Below are 16,429 nucleotides of genomic sequence, written 5' to 3'. Positions count from 1 at the left end.
TTGCTTATATATTGACTAAGTAATAACACAAAAGAAAAACCAGTGGGCATTACAGTGTCATATTGTAAAACTCTGTGTGTGTGTGTGTGTGTGTGTGTGTGTGTGTATACAGCTCTAATGGTGAACTACTCACTACTGGGTAACTTTCACACTTTTGAATCTTTGTTTTCAACAGACAGAGGCCTTAAGATTCCTCAATCAGTGATATAATAAAAGCCAGTTGCATTTTTAAAATTAGCAAAGGACTTGATTAGACTTTCCTCCTAAGAAAACATACGAATGGCCAATAAGCACATGAAAAGGTGCTCCATGTCATGAGTCATTAGGGAAAGGCAAGGCAAAACCACCGTGAGGTACCACTTCACATCCACTGGGATGGATATACTAAAATAAATGGAAAATAACAGATATGGGGGAGAATTTGGAGAAACTGGCATCTTCATACATTGCTGGTAGGGATGTAAAATGGTGCAGCCTTTGGGAAACAGTTTGGCAATTCCTCAAAAAATTAAACATAGAATTACCATGTGATCTGGCAATTGCACTTTTGGGTATATACCCAAAAGAATTGAAAATAGGAAACAGATATTTGTACATTCATGTTCATGGCAGCATTATTCACGATAGGCAAAAGGTAGAAGTCACCCAAGCATCCATTGATGGATGAATGAACAAACAAAATGTGGTCCATCCATACAGTGGGATGTGATTCAGCCTGGAAGACACATGCTGCAACATGGAAGAACCTTGAAGGCTATATGCCAAGTGGAATAATCCAGGCAGAAGAGGATAAATATTGTGTGATTTCACTTGAATGGAATATCTGGAATAGGCAATCCAGAAACAGAAGGTAGGTTAGAGGTTGCCAGACACTGGGAGGTGGGACTTGCGATGAGTTAGGTACGGAGTTTCTGTTAGGAATGATGAAAAATTTTGGACGTAAGTAGCAGTAATGGTTGCACAACATTGTGAATAATTAATGCCACTGGAGCATCATTTTTAAATGGCTAAATGGTAAATTTTATACATATTTTACCACAATAAGATTTTTTAAACTAAGACCAAACAAAAAAAGCTATTTGGTAGCATCTTTAGGATTTTCTATGTATAGTATCATGTCATTTGCAAACAGTGACAGCTTTACTACTTCTTTTTCAATTTGGATTCCTTTTACTTCTTTTTCTTTTCTGATTGCCATGACTGGGATTTTCAAAACTATGTTGAATAAAAGTGGTGAGAGTGGGCACCTTTTCCTTGTTTTTGATCTTAGAGGAAATGCTTTTCATCAAGTATGTTAGCTGTGGGTTTGTCATATACGGCCTTTATTATATTGAGGTATATTCTCTCCATGCCCACTTTCTGGAGAGTTTTTCTCACAAATAAAAGTTGAATTTTATCAAAAGCTTTTTCAGCATCTATTGAGATGATCATATGATTTTTATCCTTCAATTCATTAATGTGGTGTACCACACTGATTTGCAAATACTGAAAAATCCTTGCCATTCCTGGGATAAATTTCACTTGATCATGGTGTATGATCCTTTTAATGTGTTGTTGGATTCGGTTTGCTACTACTAGAACTCATCAATTAATTCAGTAAATTGGCAGGATACAAAATTAATAGAGAAATTTGTGGCATTTCTATACATTAACAACAAAAGAGCAGAAAGAGGAATTAAGGAAACAAATCCATTTACCATCACATCAAAAAGGATAAAATACTTAGGAATAAACCTACCTAAGGAGTCAAAAGACCTGTACTCTTAAAACTGTAAGATACTGATGAAAGAAATTGAAGAGGATACAAATAGATGGAAAGATATACCATATTCTTGGATTGGAAGATTCAGTATTGTTAAAATGACCATACTACCTAAGACAATCTACAGATTCAATGCAATGCCTATATCAAATTACCAATGGCATTTTTCACAGAACTGGAACAAAAAAATTTTTAATTTGTATGGAAATACAAAAGACCCCAAATAGCCAAAGCAGTCCTGAGGGGGTTAAAAAAAAACACAGAGCAGGAGGAATCAGGCTCCCTGACTTCAGACTATACTACAAAACTACAGTCATCAAAACAGTATGGTTGTGGCACAAAAGCAGAAATCTAGGTCAATGGAACAGGATAGAAAGCCCAGAAATAAACCTATGCACCTATGGTCAGTCTGCAACAAAGGAGGCAAGAATATTCAATGGAAAAAAGACATTCTCTTCAATAAGTGGTGCTGGGAAAACTGGACAGCCACATTTTAAAAAATGAAATTAGAACAATTCTTTAACATCATATGCAAAAATAAACTCAAAATGGGTTAAATACCTAAATGTAAGACTGGATACTACTCCTAGAGGAGAACATAGGCAGAACACTGACCTCTAAGTCACAGCAATCTCTTTTTGGATCCATCTCCTAGAGTAATGGAAATAAAAACAACAACAACAAAAAAACAAATGAGACCCAATTAAACTTAAAAGTTTTGGCGCAGCAAAGGAAACCATCAACAAAACAAAAAGATGACCTGCTGACTGGGAGAAAATATTTGCAAATGATTCAACCGACAAAGGATTAATCTCCAAAATATAACAACACTTCATGCAGCTCAATATCAAAAAAAAAATCCAATCAAAAAATGGGCAATCTAAAAAGACATTTCTCCAAAGAAGACATACACATGGCCAACAGGCACATGAAAAAATGCTCAGCATTGCTAAATATTAGAGAAATGCAAACCAAAATTACAATGAGGTATCACCTCATACTGGTCAGAATGGCCATCATCAAAAAGTCTACAAATAATAAATGCTGGAAGATGGTGGAGTAGGAGGACGTGCGCTCACTCCCTCTTGCAAGAGCACTGGAATTGCAACTAACTGCTGAACAATCATCAACAGAAAGACACTGGAACTCACCAAAAAAGACACCCCACATCCAGAGACAAAGGAGAAGCAGCAATGAGATGGTAGGAGGGGCGCAATCGTGTTAAAATCAAATCCCATAAATGCTGGGTGGGTGACTCACAAGCTGGAGAACAGTTATACTGCAGGAGTCCACCCACTAAAGTGAGGGTTCTGAGCCCCACGTCAGGCTTCCCAACCTGGGAGTCCAGCAACGGGAGGAGAAATCCCCAGAGAATCAGACTCTGAAAGCCAGCAGGATTTGACTGCAGGACCTCCACAGGACTGGGGGAAACAGAGACTCCACTCTTGGAGGGCACACAAAAAAGTGTGCTCACCAGGACCCAGGGGGAAAGAGCAGTGACCCCATAGGAGACTGAACCAAACCTACCTGCTGGTGTTGGGGGGTTGCCTGCAGAGGTGGGGGATGGCTGTGGCTCACCGAGGAGACAGGGGCACTGGCAGCAGGGGTTCTGAAAAGTCCTCATTGGCATGAGCCCTCCCAGAGTCTGCCATTAGCCCTACCAAAGAGCCTGTAAGCACCGGTGCTAGGTAGCCTCAGGCCAAACAACCAACAAGGTGTGAACACAGCCCCACCCATTAACAGACAAGCAGATTAAAGTTTTACTGAGCTCTGCCCACCCAGCCCTACCCACCATCAGTCCCTCCCATCAGGGAGCACCTACGAGCCTCCTAGACAGCTTCCTCCACAAGAGGGCAGACAGCAGTATCAAGCAGTATCTGCAATATTTCATCTTGTGGAACTGAAAACCACAGCCACAGAAAGACACAGAAAATGAAAAAGCAGAGGACTTTGTACCAGATGAAGGGACAGGATAAAACCCCAGAAAAACAACTAAATGAAGAGGAGATAGGCACCCTTCCAGAAAAAGAATTCAGAATAATGATAGTGAAGATGATCCAGGACTTTGAAAAAAGACGGGATGCAAAGATTGAAAAGTTTACCAAAGACCTAGAAGAATTAAAGAGCAAACAAACAGAGATATGCAACACAATAACTGAAATGAAAAATACACTGGAAGGAACCAATAGCAGATTAACTGAGGCAGAAAGGCGAATAAGTGACCTGGAAGACAAAATGGTGATAATCACTGATGCAGAAAAGAATAAGGAAAAAAGAATGAAAAGAACTGAAGACAGCCTGAGAGACCTCTGGGACAATGTTAAACGCACCAACATTTGCATTATAGGAGTCCCAGAGGAGAAGAGAGAGAGAAAGGATCCCAGAAAATACTGGAAGAAATTATAGTTGAAAACTTCCCTAACATGGGAAAGGAAATAGCTGCCCAAGTCCAGGAAGCGCAGAGAATCCCAGGCAGGATAAACCCAAGGAGAAACACACCAAGACATGTAGTAGTCAAATTGACAAAAATCAAAGACAAAGAAATGTTATTAAAAGCAACAAGGGAAAAATGACAAATAACATACAAGGGAACTCCCATAAGGGTAACAGCTGATTTCTCAGCAGAAACTCTGCATGCCAGAAGGGAGTGGCACGATATATTTCAAGTGATGAAAGGGAAGAAGCTACAACCAAGAATACTCTACCCAGCAAGGATCTCATTCAGATTTGATGGAGAAATCAAAAGCTTTACAGACAAGCAACAGCTAAGAGAATTCAGCACCACCAACCCAGCCCTACAACAAATGCTAAAGGAACTTCTCTAAGCGGGAAACAGAAGAAAAGGACCTACAGAAACAACAACAAAACAATTAAGAAAATGGAAATAGGAACATACATATCGATAATTACCTTGAATGAAAATGGACTAAATACACCAACCAAAAGACACAGACTGGCTGAATGGACACAAAAACAAGACCCATATATATGCTGTCTACAAGAGACCGACTTCAGACCTAGGGACACATACAGACTGAAAGTGAGGGGATGGAAAAAGATATTCCATGCAAATGAAAATCAAAAGAAAGCTGGAGTAGCAATACTCATATCAGATAAAATAGACTTTAAAATGAAAAATGTTACTAGAGACAAGAAAGGACATTACATAAAGATCAAGGGATCCATCCAAGAAGAGGAGATAACAATTATAAATATATATGCACCCAATATAGGAACACCTCAATACACAAGGCAAATGCTAACAAGTGGGAAAGAGGAAATGCAAGGCAGAAATAGAGACACAGATGTAGAGAACAAACACATGGACACCAAGTGGGGAAAGTGGGGAGAGTTGGGGGGGAATGAATTGGGAGATTGGGATACCAAATTGTATGCTCTAAATATATGCTGTTTATTGTCTGTTAACTGTATCTCAATTAAAAAATATAATAATAATAAATGCTGGATAGGGTGTGGAGAAAAAGGAATCCTCTTACACTGTTGATGGGAATGTAAGTTGGTGCAGCCACTGTGGAAAACTGTATGGAGGTTCCTTAAAAAACTACAAATAGAGCTACTGTCTGATCCAGCAATTACACTCCTGGGCATCCATCTGGAGAAAACTCTAATTTGAAAAGATACATGCACCCCAGTGTTCATTGCAGCACTATTTACAAGAGCATGGAAATTTACAAAGACATGGAAACAACCTAAATGTCCATTGACAGATGAATGGATAAAGAAGATATGGTATATGTGTACAATGGAATATTACTCAGATATAAAAAAGAGAGAATGAAATAATGCCATTTGCAGCATCATGGATGGACCTAGAGATTATCATACTAAGTGAAGTAAGCCAGGGAGAGACAAATAGCGTATGGTATCACTTATATATGGAATCTAAAAAAAAAAAAAAAAATACAAATGAATTTATTTACAAAACAGGAATAGATCCACAGACATAGAAAACAAACTTACAGTTACCAAAAGGGAAAGTGGTGGGGAGAGGGATAAATTAGGAATTTGGGATTAACATATACAGACTACTATATATAAAATAGATAACCAACAGGAAGGACCTGCTGTAAAGCATGGGGAACTCTACTCAATATTTTGTAATAACCCATAAGGGAAAATAACCTGAAAAAGAACATATAATATACATATGTATAACTGAATCACTGTGCTGTGCACCTGAAACTAACAAACTAACACAACATTGTAAATCAACTATACTTCAATTTAAAAAAAAAATCTCTTTTACTTAAATCTTAGAAGGTGGTTTATCTAGGATGTTCTGTTATAACATATGACATCTATTAATGTAGATTTGTAGACATAAACCAAACAAAATTAACACCATTGAAAATGTACTTTGGCAGGTAGTTCATAACTTTAAAATCACACTTGCCTCATTCATTCATGGTGAAACAAAATATGTAGCCTCTCGTTTCTCTCCCTGCGCTCTCTAATGTAAACGTGAAATTAGAGAATGATTGTATTTTCCTTCGTTCTGTTTGGTAATCTGTTTGGATCATTCTGAAGTGAAAGTATAATCCTAATTCTTCTAATTGTCTTAGTTTCCTAGTATTTACTCTGGATGTCAGTTTTCTGAACCAGGATTGAGCACATTTTTCCTCAGCTGGCTGTTTAGTAAATATTCAGTCTCCGTGGTCTGTGTTGTAACCCTTGGCTCTGTCTGTTGGTGTGAAAGCCACTGCAAAGGGCCATGTCCCAGGAAAACTTTATTTACAAAACCAATCAACATCTAGTTTGCTAACTCCTGTTCTGAACTTCGAGACCTTTTTACCAAAATTCGGTCCTGTGTTTCCCACTGGGAGAGTCTGTTTTGTGAATGTAGTAGCTTTGAGAGACACCTAGCAGCATCATAGCTTTGAGATATTTCAGTGAGTGCTCAAAATGGCAGTAACTGCGGACCATAATCCCATAGTTCTTTGTGTTTTTCTGAATGTTTTTGTAAACATGCTTTTATTTTATATTTACAAATACCTGAGAGTAGAGTTTGTGTGACTGTCCCCCTCTTACAAATGGACAGCAGGCAGTTTTCAGAGGCCAGCTGGTCCCCCTCCCCATCCTCACTGAGCCCTCCCATCTCTCTCTGCAGTGTGTACTCTGGGCACCAGTCCATCCTCATCCCGCCTGCAGAGCTGGAGACCAACCCTGCCCTGTGGCTGCTTGCTGTGAGCCAGTACAAAGTCCGGGATACGTTTTGCTCCTACTCAGTGATGGAACTGTGTACCAAGGGGCTAGGCTCGCAGACAGAATCCCTCAAGGTAAGCAGCCCTCGGAGTGCCTGGGGGACACCGGCCAGCATGCTGGGGGAGCACCAGTGTCGGAGGGCATGGAATAGGTGTGGTGAAGCTAAATGGTCCACTGTCACCTGAGGTTGACAGAGGTGTTTTCACGTGAAAACCTCATTTTATGATGTGGATATTTCCCAGCTGTCAGAGTTAGAGGTCAGAGTGTGTGTTATTGCTATCTGCCATCTTTAATTCTGTCAGAGCTACTTGGAGGGTCCTGGATTGCCTGTTGATTTGTTGGTGGATTCAGTTCTTGAGTGCAGTTAGTTTTATGCCAGTGCTGGGGTTTGAGTCACAGGTCTTAATTTAGCCTCTCATTTCATTTTCCCTGGAGGCCCTGATTGGTGGATCTGGGTCCTAACCAAAATTCATTTTTACAATTCAGTGAACAGTGGTTTGGTTTTACTTTTAAATATTCAATTACCATTATGTGACAATAACAACATTTCCCTCATTTAAACCAAGGACATTTTGATGCATACCTTCATGGTAAATTATGTGGTCCTTATTCAGGTAACTAGGAGAGAATAATCATATGAGCTACTTTGGTTAATGTTCCAGCTGTTCACTGTTGATATGCTCAGATATGTGAGTGTGTGTATACACATATACACAGATTTTACTTTGTGTGTGCACACTTGCCATTCATTAATAAAGCAATATATTTCTCTCTCCTGGATTTTGTTTTTCTATTCAGACCTAATGCATTCAGCTTGAACAAAAAAGCAAAATGCAAGATAACTTTGATATTAAGCTACATAAATAATTATTACTTGAAGTTATATGTTTATACAGTAAAAGAAATTTATAAAACATAATTATTACTCATGTCCACCTGTATTATGCTATAAAATGATGGAATACGTTTCATGAACTTTCCCTATAGGTGCATTTATAAATAACCAAATGAAATAAGTGATTTCTAAGCACTTTACATGTTGATGAATTTACAGCAGCTCTCTGTAATAGATCCATTCTTGTCTCCATTTTAAAGATGAGGACACTGTAGTTACAGAGAACTTGAGTTCTTAACATTTAGTAAACTTTGGAGCCAAATTTTGAGTCTCTGCTCCAGGTGCACCATCTCAAGGCCCAGGCTGCATTGCCTCCCAGAACATGCGTGTGTCATCGTGGTACCCAGACGTAACTTTCCCTTTGCAGCTGCACTTGTGGAAGGTGGTCGTGTCCCTGCTCAGCTCAGGAGCCCTCGGCAGCTCCGAGGACGCTGGTGTCCTGTGTGTGGCTGCAGACCTCCCGGTTCAGTGCTGCTCCTGTGGTGCACCTTACTTTTCCTGCACTCTGCCCGGGAGTGTTGTGCTTTTAAGGCACTTCATCTCCTGCTCTGGGTGTTGCCATTCCTTCCACTTGATGGAATTTGGGCAGAACTGAGCTGTGCTTCATCGCAACGGTTTATCTGGGACCCTTTACATCTCAGGCCATGAAAGGGAAGCTGTGTTTAAGAAGCTGCCCAGATGTTTTCGTTTTCCATTTCTATATTAGAAGTGGGTTTCTCATTTCTCTCTGACATATGTCCTGTGTATCCATGCTTGTAGGAGTGTATACACGTGCTTCTGTTCTTGCCCAAACCCTGTCCTTTAATTATTTTATCCAGACATTGTTCCTCTTCAACTTTTCTCCTCATTATGCTTCTTGAATTGTTTAAAAAAAGTTTGTAATGGCATCCTTGATAATGTGATGGGCATTTTTTGGTTTATACATTGTTTATGTATCTACAGCATTTTGATTGATGGTGTGGACACAGAGCACTGGGAATGAATATTCATGTGGAGTCTCTGTTGTTGTATGGGTCTGGGTAAGGAACCTGCAGGTCACACCCCTAACACCGGCAAGGCTGACCTCCTACCGCTGTCATTACTTCTAGGCACGAGGACTGGACTTGTCCCGTGTGCGGACCTGTGTGGTGGTGGCAGAAGAACGGCCCCGAATAGCACTCACCCAGTCATTCTCAAAACTGTTTAAAGACCTGGGCCTCCATCCGCGGGCCGTTAGCACCTCGTTTGGCTGTAGAGTGAACCTGGCAATTTGCTTGCAGGTGAGTTTCCTTGATGCCAGTAAGCACTTGAGTCAGAGAGTAACTTTTAAAGGCAGGCGTACAGCGTCAAACGCTCAACACCGTCTCCCCTGCTGATGCTGGCCCACATGCAGAAGATGTCTTTCAGTCAAATGCATGTGGTTGGTGCACACTTGTTTCTTTTCCTTTTTTTTTTTTTTTTAAATTATCGTCTGCATTTGTCAGTAACATCGTCTCTAATTGGCAGGCACAGGCCTATCCTGTCCTGGGACATGTTAAGTTTTGTAACCTGAGTAGCAGTTTGTCTAGACCTCTGAAGTCAGGCTCTTTAAAGATGAGATACTAAACAAATGTTTCATTGTGGCAAGAAATCCTGTCTCTTTAAGTAGTTAGTTTCTTGTATGCAGACAGAAATTTCTGTAAGAAGAATTCCAGGACATTAAGCAGGTTCATAGATTTGCTGCTGTGATGACAACATTGAAGTAACCCTCACGGCTGCATTTCTGAGGGGGAGCTGTGAGTGAGGCTGCCCTCCCAAGATGGCCTTGCATGACATGCAGCTGAAAAATGCTTGGTTTCTTTCTTTCTCTTTAGCCCACTTCTGACCATCTTTGTGATTCCTTTCCTGCTCTGAACTCTTTTAACATGAGACCTAGTCCATGAAGAAAAGGAGAGGCGTGTGGGAATCTCTCCCCAGTGCCCTTTGGGCAGTCTCATCTGAAACCAGTGAGCCCAGGGCTTCGCCTCGGGCTTCATTCCTCAAACATATTAAAAGGACAGACGCTTTGCTCACAGCAGGTGCTGGAGTGCAGGACGGTTGACACAAGGCAGCTGCTGGTCCCCCTCCCTACCCACCCACCGTCTCCCCCGTTAACAGCGCCAGAGATGCTGCTTACAGGTCCCCTTGGGAGACCTCCGGAAGCTCCTAGTGAGCTGACTCCTGGCCACTGCCCTCGGTATCTGGACTCAGCGTGGACTGTGGCGAGGAAGGACTCTCCCCGTGTGACCAGTTTGACGAGATTGCTTTGGAAAAATGAGCTGCAGGAAGCGTTTCTGATTTTCATTGGGTGTTCCTTGCCTCTGTCTTCCTTCTCTTTGAATTAGCTCCATTTTTAAGAATTTATAACTACCACAGTCCTCTCAGGAGTCCGTTGAACTTTGTTCTGTGATTGAAATTAATTCCCTTTTGTAAGAGGTCATCTGAAGAATTGGATTTATCTTGCCAAACTAGTTCTTTAAATACTGAAGTTTTCTATTCCTATTTGCCTTTATCTGTTCTGCTTAAATGTTTTAGCCATCTCTTCCACGAGGAGAAATGAGAAATGCAGAAATCCACCTCTTAAATGGATTCAGCCGTAGGATGGTGCAATACTTCCCTTTTCCAAGTAGCGGGGAACAAGTCAGGGATCCATGAGAGACAGGCTCTTGGCCACAATGATATTTCTTTTTCTCTCTTTAAGCACATTGGCAGAGGAAGCAAGACGGGCATAGAACAGGTCTCGTATTAACATGATATCACTTAGCCCTTGTCCACTTCATACAGGCAACAGAGCGAGTTCTACAACACTTTATTATACAGAATTAAAACTTTGTGGATACTAGAAATAGAGCACTTATGGTTATTTACCTCTTTATTTTTCATTTATTTCCATCTACTTGATCAAAAATGTTTTAAGAAGTTTTATAAGGAATCAGTAGATTAATTAGGAAAAGTAAAATAAACTAAAAATAATTGAAAAGATAGAGGTGACAGAAAATAAGGGTGAGAGGCTGAGAATGAAGTTGGCACACAGGTGCTTGCCACCTCTGTGGTCTAAAACACGAGCTGCATCAGCTCTGTGTCCTTAGCACCGAGACCCGTCCATGGTGCTTTGTAAATATGCAATAAATACATGTCATAAGAATGTTGAGTAAATGAAGTTCTATACTCTTAATAAAAAGAATATGTTCTTTTATAGAAAACAGTTCTGTCACTATGATGCCTAGATCAAAATTGACATTGCCAGTCCTGAGTCATGGTGCTATTTTGGAATCGTAACAGCATCTTTAAGTATTTTTGCACATTTTAAGTTTTTCTACTTGTGTGCTTTACTATCAACTAATTTCCAGCCAGTTTTTCTTTTTCTGAATGGTCAGTAGTAGAAAATAGCTGAAAATATCAATGAGTCTGACAGCAGAGATAATTAGAGTGCATCACACCAAGGAGTGCAGGTTCTCTGTCCTTGCCGACCCCGGGGCCAGACGTGTGTCGGGATTACGGAGTTTTCTGGTGTGTGCGTGTGTGATGCAGCACCCCGCAGGCTGCAGGCAGGGCCCCATGATGCACATGTGTGTCTCTCGGGGACGCTGCACCCTGCTAGTAGCTGGTGTCAGCCGAACTCAGACTTTACTCAAGTAAGTTCAAGACACGGTTCTGGCCCTCATGGAGCCAGATGGACAATAAACATATAGATTTTTTTTTCAGTAAGTGAGTAAAATATTCTTAATAAAAATAAAGTAAGAGGGTAAAGGAGGCACACAGGAGGCAATTTTTGGTAGGATAGCCAAGAATGGACTCTCTAGGAGGTGACATTTCAGCAAAGTGCCCTGGAAGTGAACATAGAAAACTTCAGGCAAAGGCAGCAGCAAGTGCAGAAGCCTTGAGGCAGGGCTGGTCAGTGAAAATGTTTGTTTTCTATTAACTTTTGCAGAAATTTAAAAATATGTGATTATGGTCCCAAACAAACATAGCAGGCACAGCTTGAGGTCTGAGGGCAGAATTCCCATGTCTCTTGTTCCCATTGTATTTCTACAGGGCCTGATGCATAATAAATATCTAATAAAGATGTTAAAGGTACTAAGATTGAATTTTTAAGAAAGTTTAGACAAAGAAATAAGGATGACAACCTGAAAAGTTATGAATTTTTTATAGATTGAATATTTTTGTAAAAGGATATTTATTTTAGGAAACAAAATCCAAAAAAAAGAGTAGCCAATAAATAAATAACATTCATAAGTCCATCTACTCCAAGGTAATCACCATTACTCCTTTGATGTAAAAGAATCAAAAGCCAAAATGCTAAAGTAGTCCCTAAATTCCAAACCAAAGTCCTAAATGTTTACAGGCATTGAGGAGTGTACGCAGTTTTCCTGATGGGAAACCAGAACTACCAGCTTGTGTGAAATCAGTGAGCGGGCATGTTTGTTTTCAGTTGATTTGCCGTTGTTTGAGGAGGTGTTTTCTCAGCTGGTCACCTGTTGTCCTTCCTCAGGGCCCTCGACCTGACCCTGAGTGCTCAGGTAGAGGACAGCCCTGCAGGAGAAGGGCAGGTCTTGTTTCTGCGAAGTGCATGGGTAGGGACGCCAAGGACACCGCCCGGGTGAAGAATGGAGCCTGGTCCGAGTGAAGTGGGTTTATAAGCCGTGCCCTCTGGCAACCACGTTTTTTCGTGTCCATGTGTCCCCCTTTCAGAAGTGCCCCCTTGGCCTTGGGGAAGGCGGGCTGTGCAGCAGGCAGGCTGCTGTGACTGCAGAATGAGACATACCTGATACAGAAGGTTCTGAAGTTACAGGGAGATGCATCAGGGCTTGTGTTTCCTTCATCCGTGCATCCGAAGGGTCCGGCTGGAGCATCTCTCCCCTTTGCGCAGTTTTACACTAAACGACGTTCTCTGCCGTAGAGCCTCTCGTGCTCTTACTTCCTAACGCTCTGCCCACACTGTTCTCTGCCTCACATGGGCTCCCATCTTTTGCATGTGGCAACGTCTGCTTCTGTTTCCAGGTCTCCTTACTCCTCCAGCTGCAAGTACTTTCCTTCCTCTCAACTCCCATGACACACCACCCCTCCCACTTCATGCTGTCTGCCATCGTTCACAATTATGTACATAAACAACTTGCGCCCCTCCAGCTCTGTGAAAAACTGCCTTAGAGAACCCAGTGCACATCTCACAGTCACACAGTAACTTCTTGAGACTGAATTTTGTGAAAGTACTGAAACTCGACTCCTCTGACCACAGATATGCTTCACATTTGAGAAATGCAGCGTGCTTTTTTATTAGTATCAAGCCTCCTGAGGGAAGTAAGTACATAGAGCCCCGAATATTCTCAGAAATGAACTCATGGGAATCTTCATCAAGTAAAAACTCACAGCATCATGAGATGAAGTGAAGCGAAGTGAAGTGAAATGAAAATCAAGGGTTTACTGCCCTTCAAGCTTCCAACAACATTTTCATCTCAAACGGTAGGTTCAGGGCCTGCACCTTCAGAAAAAAGACATTCATGCTCAAAAAAGGAAAAACAAAAACAAACCACAGCATTCTCTCACAAATGTGTCACACCATTCAATTCCAAGCAGCATCTGACTAGATCTTCATACAGCTCACAGAGAGTAAGCTTGGTCATTTCATTTTAAAGGGAGAGAAACTGAGGCTCAGAGAAATGAAGTGAACTTTCCTGACAAAGCAGGGAAATAAAAAAACAGCTGCCAGAAACTGAGTGGCACTGCTGCGGGCTGTGTCATCTAAGCAGAGCAACATGTTAAAGAAATTTCACATTTTGCAACTTTGTTAGATGCCAGTTCCATGTTGTGGTTTATTATCCAAGCAAAATAACAGCTTCGTAAACTAAGTATTTGCAAAATTGAACCGTGTACAGGCAGGATAGCCTGCCTCCTATTTTTGACTGTTTCCTGGAACGTTTTAAATCAGACCCACTATTTCCGTGTGACCTAAATCAGACAGTCCAGAAGATGTGCATCTGTGTGCTAGATGTGTTCTTCAGTCTGTTGTCACCAAGGAGCCAGGGGGAGGGGCAGCATACTAGGAACAGAGTCAAGGCCACCAAAGGGACTTTGCAACGCCTGCTTTCATGGGCTGTGACATGAAACCCTAGTTTCTTGTAATATGAGAGAAAATCATGAAAATTGACAAATACATCATTGTCAGATATGCAGATGGACAAATAAAAAATTTAAATATGAGGCAATCACAAAAGTAGAAAAACAGAAAATTGGGACAGTCATAATTTCTGTGATGCTGTTATTTTGGCTTTTATATATTAGAAACCGAATGGCTTGTTTACCTATTGATCATTTTGAGGCAGGAATTGACACATTGATTCTTTTGAAATTGTCTTTTCCACATAGCTCTGTGGCAGAGGAATGCACTCATGAAATTAAGTGTGGATTACTCTGGCCTTACATGACTCTGGTTTCTGCAGAGTATTTTAGAATCTGCAGAAGAAAGAAATTTAGAAGTATGAGCCATTTGTTATACTTAGGAATGGCATTTCCCAGAATCTTTAGCTGTAAAAATGACTTTAAAACAATTTTGATTTGTTGAACTTATGACCAAAGTATGCATTAGAAAGATCAAATTACAACTTGTGAGATTGGCTTTAACAGAAATTTCCTTAGTGCAGTTAGAAAGTGCCACTTGTTTATTAACCTCCGTCGAAGGAGAGATGTTGTGCTTCAGCCACAATCACTGTTTTCAAAAGTATAAGCCGAAAGTTCTTTGGTTGTATTAGATTTAGAAATTTAATTCATGATAACCTCACCAGCAGAAGAAAGAAGGGGAAAATGAGGTCTTCTACTTTCCAGAAGAGATCTCAATTTTTGTTCTATTAGGAAAAAACTTTCAAGTCACCTTAAATAGAAACTTTCATCTTTATTATACAGAAAAATGATTAATTCATCTGAGAGGAAAGCTTTATTATAAATAGCTATGTAGAATTAAATCAATATTAACACAGTTATGGTCAGCCTTCAATCTTGAAACTCACACAATGAAAGAGAAATACAGCCATGCTGGGACTTCCCTGGTGGTGCAGTGGTTAAGAATCCACCTGCCAATGCAGGGAACACAGGTTCGAGCCCTGGTCCAGGAAGATCCCACATGCCACAGAGCAACTCAGCCCATGCACCACAACTACTGAGCCTGTGCTCTAGTGCCCGCAAGCCACAACTATTGAGTCCATGTGCTGCAACTACTGAAGCCCGTGCTCCGCAACAAAAGAAGCCACTGCAATGAGAAGCCCATGCACCACAACTAGAGAAAGCCCATGTGCAGCAATAAATTAAATTTTTAAAAAATTAAAATTAAAAAAAAATAAAATAGGTTTCTTCAACAGAGAGGAGAAAGAAAAATTGCTTATAAAAAATTTAAAAAAAAGAAATACAGCCACCCTGATGATAAGTAGAGTCATTGATTGTTGAAAAGAAAAAAAATGGAAGGCTCAGGGTGATGTAAATCTTAAGTAATTCTCAAGGTAAAATTAATAGTTATAATAAAACTCATTAATTTGAGCTCGCAATTCATTTTCCCCCAACACTGCTTTTAGATGAGGAAAGGGAACATAAGTAAGGTGTCTCTGGGGTTTTCCCGTGTTCCAGGGAATTTGTCACATCCACAGAACTTCCACATCCTTTCCTGCTGATGTGTGTGGTCCCAGATAATAAAAATTAACATTTGAGGTCATGGGACCTGTATTCTCAATTACCCGTAATATCAGTCAGGATTCTAATTTGTAGGCAGCTGAAACTTTCTTTGGCAATTTAAATGAAAAGGAACTTATTAAAATATCACTGGACGATGTTGCCAACACCTCCACCACCAAGGGCAAGAACATTTGTGCTTCCTCTTGCTGTGAATGAATGCAGCTATGTGGCAGGCTGGAATCCACAGGCTGGCTTCCAGGAAAGCTGGGCAGGAGAGGGCCAGATGTTTTTAGTTACTACAGAGGGACAGAGGTTCTGTGTCCAACCAGGCTCCAAAAGTGGAGGGCTTCCCCAAATACAGAACAAGGGTTCTGGTGCCTAATGACCAGAAAAGAAGTGACTGAAGGCTGCATTCATCCCGTTCTTCCCCACCCCTCCTCCCCCACAAAACTCCACCACAATGCAGCCTGCACTCTTGCAACTGTTACCGTACCCTTCCTCTGTCCAAAAGAGACAACTGCAACCAGATCCAGTCCAGGGTTTCCAGGTAGTGGCCCTTCCATCACGGATCCTCTGTAAGCCATCGACTCGATTGTCAAGTTCACCACCGCAGGTGTCTGATGTGTGCTGGGCACGGGGGTACCACGTGGAAGAGAGAATCCATGCCAGAGCTGCCATGGCTGAGCATGTCTCTCCATCTGAACTTTTAGGGGCTCCAGGAATAACCACATGAAGAGTCTGGGGTCCTAGTGGACTGTGATGCTGAACCCACAAGCTTCTCAGTCAGATGTTCCCTCTGGTCTGTGTTGTCTCACTCTTCATGCTTTCACATTGTTCTTGGATCAATGGCCCCTGAGACAAGCATTTGGGGCACTTTTTCTTGACGGGCCAGAGAC

The 16,429-nt window shown here is 41.1% G+C and overlaps 1 protein-coding gene across 5 annotated transcripts in view; it reads left to right on the top strand.

Moving 5' to 3' along the window:
• DIP2C (disco interacting protein 2 homolog C) overlaps positions 1-16,429 on the top strand; it is a 368,761-nt gene that overhangs the window by 317,775 nt on the left and 34,557 nt on the right. For all 5 annotated transcript variants that reach the window (XM_057730681.1, XM_057730680.1, XM_057730679.1 and 2 more), the window contains 2 exons: positions 6,891-7,059; positions 8,969-9,139. In XM_057730681.1, the coding sequence (XP_057586664.1) occupies positions 6,891-7,059; positions 8,969-9,139 (340 nt within the window). The remainder of the gene's footprint in view (positions 1-6,890; positions 7,060-8,968; positions 9,140-16,429) is intronic.

This window comes from Hippopotamus amphibius, chromosome 4, assembly GCF_030028045.1.
Source record: "Hippopotamus amphibius kiboko isolate mHipAmp2 chromosome 4, mHipAmp2.hap2, whole genome shotgun sequence".
In the NCBI taxonomy this organism is placed as follows: Eukaryota; Metazoa; Chordata; class Mammalia; order Artiodactyla; family Hippopotamidae; genus Hippopotamus; species Hippopotamus amphibius.
This window is presented reverse-complemented; position numbering and strand designations above follow the sequence as displayed.